The sequence below is a fragment of the Myotis davidii genome, unplaced genomic scaffold (assembly GCF_000327345.1).
Source record: "Myotis davidii unplaced genomic scaffold, ASM32734v1 scaffold358, whole genome shotgun sequence".
NCBI lineage: Eukaryota > Metazoa > Chordata > Mammalia > Chiroptera > Vespertilionidae > Myotis > Myotis davidii.
The window spans coordinates 674,869-681,950 of NW_006290768.1; the positions used below are offsets into that span (position 1 = coordinate 674,869).

General features: G+C 51.8%; 1 protein-coding gene across 1 annotated transcript in view; it reads right to left on the bottom strand.

Annotated features, from left to right (window-relative positions):
- Positions 1-7,082, bottom strand: part of MYH14 (myosin, heavy chain 14, non-muscle) — a 76,732-nt gene that overhangs the window by 64,009 nt on the left and 5,641 nt on the right. Inside the window, exons 3-6 of the mRNA XM_015564002.1 lie at positions 3,714-3,870; positions 1,910-1,937; positions 1,697-1,799; positions 1,030-1,053 (exon numbers count right to left, since the gene is read on the bottom strand). Of these exons, the coding sequence (XP_015419488.1) occupies positions 1,030-1,053; positions 1,697-1,799; positions 1,910-1,937; positions 3,714-3,870 (312 nt within the window). The remainder of the gene's footprint in view (positions 1-1,029; positions 1,054-1,696; positions 1,800-1,909; positions 1,938-3,713; positions 3,871-7,082) is intronic.

The following is a 7,082-nucleotide window of genomic DNA, read 5'->3' on the forward strand; positions in this document are numbered from 1 at the left end:
GCCAATGAATGATTCTCTCTCATCATTGATGTTTCTATCTCTCTATCCCTCTCCCTTCCTCTCTGAAATCAATAAAATAAAAAAAAGAATAAATAAATAAATTGAGAGAAAATAAAAACCCCACCCAAGACTCCCGATTCTACAGGTATGTATATATGTTTATAAACATTTAGAGAAAGGTCTGCAAGGATACACACCAAACTGTCAACAGTGTAAGCCACTCCAAGGAAGAGGCACTGAGCGGAAGAAAGGAATTCCACTTGATCTGATTTTGCTGTTGTTACAGGGAATATGTACGCATGCATTACTTGTGAAATGATTGAGGAAAAATCTATACCATCTGTATATAAAGTGCCTCCAAATGGCACATTGTAGGCATTCAAGAAATGGCAGTTTCCTTCCCTGTGGGTGGGGGATCTGACTCTGAACTTCGCCATAGCCATCTTGGTGTCAGAGCCAGGAACATAGTAGGTGCTCAATAAAAGGCAATTTTCTTTTCCTCCTTCCTAGCCAGGCTCTCTAGGGCATGGCCTATTTCTTTAATTTCCTTGAGAGCCCTCAGAGACCAGCCTGAGCCGAAGGCCTGTACATGGCAGTGTGTGTCTCTGGGTTGTGTGAATTCATGGTGTCTATGGGCCCTATCTACAAACATTTAGCAGATCAGCAATAAATGGTATTTTTGGTCTCTGAGTTATTTCATGTTGATATTTGTGGCCAGTCTGCACACACCGTAGAGCTAATATAAGTAGCAATTCAGACTGGGTCTGTACACACAGTAGGACCACATTAAATGACAGCATGGGCCCTAGGTGTGTGTACACAGTGGGAGCGGGGGGCTGTGTGTACATAGCAGGGTTGCATTAAATGACAGTGCAGGGCCTGGTGTGCACCTAGTAGGACTACCATAAGCAGCAGTGTGACTCCCTGGCAGGTGTAACCATCAATGCCTTGGGCCCTGTGTGTCAGGAAGACTGTAGTTTGGGGTGACCTGGGTGGCATTAGGATTCGAGGTGATTCCCTGCTACTCACATAAGACATGGTGCCGGTGGAGGCCTGAGGAAGTCACGGGACACGAGACACGGACCGGGACATGGATCAGGACACGGCACATGAAACGTGGACACACAAGTGAGCTGGTGGTCTCAGACAGTGGGCAGGGCAGGAGAGCAACAAGGGGAAACTGGGCGTGTGGAGCCGGGTGGCCTGTGGGGACCACATGCCTGGCTCTGAATCCACTCTAGCCCTTGCTGGGTGTGTGACCTCCGAAAGCGACTCCTCCAGCCCTTTCTTCGGTTTCTCATTTTGACACAGGGAAACAACACCCCACCCACGTCCCTGGAGCATTAAATTAATGTGAGCACAGGGACAAGCGCTATATAAATGCCTGCTTATAAAGCCAGCAAGGGCACTGCAGGTATCTAAAGTAGGCCTGACACATAGTAGGTGCTCAGGAATGTAAGCACCTACTATGTGCCTGATACTGTTCCAAAGGCCAACAACTGGCCCTTGCATTTCTTTTCCACCTGCCACGGCTCCCAGCAATCTATTAGGCACACAGTAGGTGCTCAGCAGCATGGGAAGCCAGGAGAAGACCCACAACTATGGCCCCCCTGAGGAAGATAGGGAATTATGGGGGAAGCCAAGCCTGAGATGGAGGGGGCACTGCAGGTGGCAGGCTCTAGAGCAGGTCACTTACCGGTACGCCTGGCTCCTTCCTGCCCTTTGGTGATGATGCCACGTGGGCAAGGTACTGGATGACCTTCTTGGTGTTTTCTGTCTTCCCGGCTCCGGACTCCCCACTGTGTGGGGGGGAAAGGGGGAAGCAAGAGGGGTCAGCAATGATTCCACTCCAAGGAGAGCCACACCCAGCTGGGACCACCTCCACCAGGAAGCCCTCAGGACTACTCACGTGCAGAGAATGGACTGATCCTCACGATCTGTAGGGGAGAGAGGAGAGCATGTCACTTGGGAGGGTCTCTCCTGCAGGACCCCGGCCCCTTATGCTGGCCACTCCCTAATCAAAATCATTCCTGGAGGATAAGGGAAGGCTTGGGTTTTGATGTGCGACACCCTGGATTCTAATACTACACCCAACTCTTGCTTTCTGTGTGTTCCTGGAAAAGCAGCTGTCCCTCTCTGAGCCTCAGTTTTCTCACCTGAGGAGACAATAAACTCCAACTGAATAGCATGTCATTCATTCATCAAACATCAATTTGAGCCCCTACCCTGTGCCATGTGAGATCCAAAGACATGAGAAGGGGATCCTGGACCCCAGGGAGGCTAGAGTCGGGGACCTTGGGTTCAAATCCTACCTCAGCCACCAGTGGGGGCAAGGACTGTGCCTCAGTTTCCCCATCTGGAAGCCAGGGAGATGAGCTCACCTGCTTCATGGGGTTTCTATGAGGTTAAACGTGCTAATCCACGAAATGTGCTTGGCGCATAGTAGGCACTCACCCTTACTTTATTGTACATTTATCCCTAAGGTATAATAATAAGTGGGATATAATAAGAGCTGAAAATTATACAAATAAATGTATAACCAATTAGACTATGGAAACAAGTAAGTGTCACCAAGGGTGAAGGATAAATGTATAATGTGAATATAAAAACGTGACATCTAAACACGTCCTACTGCATGAAACAGGCACATTCTAGATCGTCCATTACACCCGCCGCCTGCTTCAGGGTCTGCAGAAGGAGCCTGGGGGTCTCATTAAACACCGTCTGCTGAGCCTCCCCCCAGTTTCTGACTCAGCAGGTGCTGCTGCTGCTGCTGGTGAGGGCACGGCACGCTGAGAGCCGCTGCGTGCCATGACATAAGTATATCATTATAATACACCCTAGAGACATAGCATTTATTAAATGATGTAAGTATAATACATACAATACACATATACTGCTGCATACTCTTCTATGTCATATGATTGAAAGGTATACATTTTAAAATATTTAATATGTATCTTAATACATACAAAATATTTATTAAAATACTGGTAGGCAATAGCGCTGGCCAGTGTTGCTCAATGGTTAGAGCGTCAACCCACGCACCAAAGCGTTGTAGGTTCGATTCCTGGATAAGGCCTTGTATCTGGGTTACAGATTTGATCCTGGCCCTGGTCAGGGTGCATGGGAAGCACCAATCAATGTGCCTCTCTCACATCAATGTCTCTCTCTCTCTCTCTCTCTCTCTCTCTCCCTCCCTCCGTCCCCTCCACACTCTCTCTCAAAAATCAATGGAAAAAGTATCCTCGGGTAGGGATTAACAATAAATAAAATAAAATAGGTGATGTACAGTAAATAAGTAATGAGCACATTGTGTGTGGCCGTGTAATTTTGCCAGGACTGATTCACACTGTCGTGGCACGAACGGCGGCCCCTTTAACAGACACCTCCGTGCAGTGCACAACCTGTCCAGCGGTCCAGCAACCCCATCTGCCCATCACGTAAGGGGCTGCTACCCACCCATGTCCATGCAGATCCCACCAGCAACAGAGACGGTGAGCGGATGAGCGCTCTGAGAATCACTGTCTCAAGAGACATTTGGGCAGAACCCTGGCCCACGTGACTCCCAAACGGTGCTTGTTGAGGGAAGGGGTGGCCACGGAGGCCGATGAAAAAGGGGCCTGTCGGCGGGACTCAGGGCCCGCCCCCCGCTGTGTCTCCTGCCCCACAAGAAGCCGCAGAGTCTGAGATCCCGCACGGCCTGCACTCACCCTGGAGCATGCTGCGGTAGGCCCCCTCGGTCACCGCGTACACGTGGGGCGGCACTTCATGGCGCTTCTTGCCCCGGTACATCTCAACAATCGCCTCCGTGTAGATGGGGAGCTGCTTGTACGGGTTGATGACCACACAGAACAGGCCCGAGTACGTCTGCAGCGGACGAGAAGGAAGACTCAGCTCCTGCCCGCCGCCCGGCCCGGGGGGCAGTGCGGGCCGAGCTGGGTGGGCGGGCTGCACACTGCACGACATCCGTCAAAGGGGCTGCCATTCACAGTGACAATGTCAATTTTTTAAAAAAATATATTTAACTGATTTTTTACAGAGAGGAGGGAGAAAGAGAGAGAGAAACATCAATGATGAGAGAGAATCACTGATGGGCTGCCTCCTGCACGCCCCTGACTGGGGGCCGAGCCCACCACCCTGGCATGTGCCCTGACGGGGAATCGAACCAGTGACCTCTGGGTGCATGAGCTGATGCTCAACTACCGAGCCACACCCGCCGGGCAATGTCAGCTTTGAACATGTTACAAACATCATCATGCTGCCGGTGGGAAAGAATCTTTCCAAATTGCACCGAGGGGCTGCATGGGCAAGGATTCGCCCTGAGAGAGAAGGTGGACTTTGCAGCCGGCCAGTCGTGGGTCACAGCCTGTCGCTGCCTGGACTCACACGCCTGAAAGGGCCCCGTGCAAACTCCTCTGCCGCAGCATTCTTCACACGGCAATAACCTGGATACGTGTCCGTACAAGGTTCTATGACGCTCTCGGCGAATGGGGATGGAGTGATCTCGGAAACATTATCAAGGGACAGGAAAGCAGGCGGGAGTGTTAGCATGGCACGGGCACGGGCACGGCGGGTGGGGGGCTGGGGGGGTGGGAGTGAAAGCAGGATGTTTTTGTGTATGTGCATGAATACACACATATCTGGGAAAGGGTGATCACAATCTTAGCCGCGACTGAAACGTATTCTGTGGTTTCTATTAATACAGACTCATGGGTCTTGCTTACACGAATTAGATTATATAACCAAATAAGCGTTACCTATGATTAAATGCAAATTTATAATGTGAACATAAAAACGTGACCTCTCAGTATGTTGCTGCCTAGCCTGGCCAGCGTGGCTCAGTGGTTAAGCATCGACCTATGAACCAGGAGGTCAGGGTTCAATTTCCAGTCAGGGCACAAGCCAGGGTTGCAGACTCGATCCCCAATATGGGGCGTGCAGGAGCAGCCGATCAATGATTCTCATCACTGATGTTTCTCTCCCTCCCTCTCCCTTCCTCTCTGAAATCAATAAAAAAAAATTTAAAAAATAATAAGTATGTTGCTGCCTAAAACAGGTATAGTGTAGATTGTCTATTATACTCAAACTTGGGGTTCACTCTTATTGGAGGAAATGCTATAATTCTGGATCCAGGTGCGTGGAAATTAAGATGTAACCTTTTTTAATTTTTTTTTCATTCATGTTCACAGATTTCCTGAATTCGTGCACACACCCATTGGGCCTGGATTCAGGACCCTGGGGCGGTTTGAGAACTGCTCCAGCTCACTCCGGGCACCGGGTAGACAACAGGCACTCAGGACGGATAGAGGTAGTTAGACAACGAGAGAGCTAGCTAGTTACCTGGCTACACCAACCCAGAGAGCTAACTAGCTGAGCTAGCCAGAAAATTAGCTGCTTAGTGGCTTAGCTAGTTAACTACTAAACCAGTTAGCCACTCAGCCAGCTAGGCAGCTAGTTAGCTGGCTGGCCGGTTACTTAGTTGGTGAGTAACAGGGCTGCTTTCAACTCCCTGACAGCTTGTGCTGCTCCAGCAGCACAGGGTGTGGCCACCGCAAGCTGCCCGGCTCCCAGGTGCCAGGCTTTTCACGGGCGGAGGGTGGGTGGCCAGCCGGGAGCAGAGCAACCGGTTTGCTGGGTGCTGGGGAGCTCCGGGCTCTCCGAGGGCGGGGCAGCCGGACCACATTCCCTGGGAGGGTATCTCATGGCTGCTGGCGCCCCGGCCCCCACTCCTGGCTGGCGGAGGAACCCACTCCCCACGCCACCCTCCCACCCCAGCCCCATCCTGCCAACCACACCTTGTCGCCTGGGTGACACCTCAACAGGAACCTGAGCCGGCTGCCAAGGCCAGGGCCAAAGGGCAGAGGCTGCTGCACCCAGAGAGCAGGAGGGGAAAGCTGTCCGGACGGGTCTGGAGTGGCTGTCCCAGCACCGGGGGGGCCCTGAAGGCAGCCCCGAGGGGGTCCAACTCCCGCCTCCACCTCTTCTCAGCCCGAGACTCTCCCCAGTCTCGGTTTCCTCCTTGAGAAACCGGGGGTGACACTCCCCACTTCATTACAGAGACTGCAGGGATTAAGGGAGATAATGAATAAAAACCAGCCGGCCCAAGGCGGGGCCCACAAAGGCACTCACACTATTACCCTGGGACGCTCTTACCCATCCACCTGGGAGTTAGGCGCTCGCTCGGCCCCAGGGGTGTCTAGCTGTGTGACTTCACACAAGGGGTGTGCCCTCGCTGAGCCTCAGTCTCCACTCCTGGAAAATGGGGCTTTTCACACCACCACCTAGCCCTAAGGACTCTAAAAGTAAAGGCCCAGCCCTAGCTGGTGTGGCACAGTGGATAAAGCATCGGCTTGCGGACTGAAGGGTCCCGGGTTCCATTCCGGTCAAGGCTGTGGGCTGGATCCCCGGTAGGGGGCGTGCAGGAGGCAGCCGATCAATGATTCTCTCTCATCATTGATGTTTCTATCTCTTTCTCCCTCTCCCTTCCTCTCTGAAATCCATAAAAATATATTAAATAAATACATACATAAAAGTGAAGGCCCACAATGCACCTCCCAGTCCCACAGAGCAGGGAGCACCAGGAGTGTTCAACAGAGTGTTCCCTGCCCCAAGCGTCCCAGTCAAGGACGGTGACCCTGAATGACTCTTAGAGGCAGAAACCGGATTTCTGGGGTCCCAGAAGCCCTACTTTCCACTGGGAAACACTACCTCCCCATCGCCAGTGGCCTGTCAGCACATATGTATTAAGCACGGCCTGGGCTTAACAAGCAGGCCACAGCTTGCACTGCACTTCTTTTTTTTAATTAAAAAAATATATTTTTTAATTGATTTCAGAGAGGAAAGGAGAGGGAGAGAGAGCTAGAAACATGAATGATGAAAGAGAATCATTGATCAGCTGCCTCCTGCACGCCCCACACGGGGGATCGAGCCTGCAACGCGGGCATGTGCCCTGACCGGAAATCGAACCGTGATCTCCTGGTTCATAGGACGACGCTCAACCACTGATCCACACCGACGCTCAACCACTGATCCACGCCGGCCGGGCACACCGCACTGCTGACATCCAGCTAACATCCACC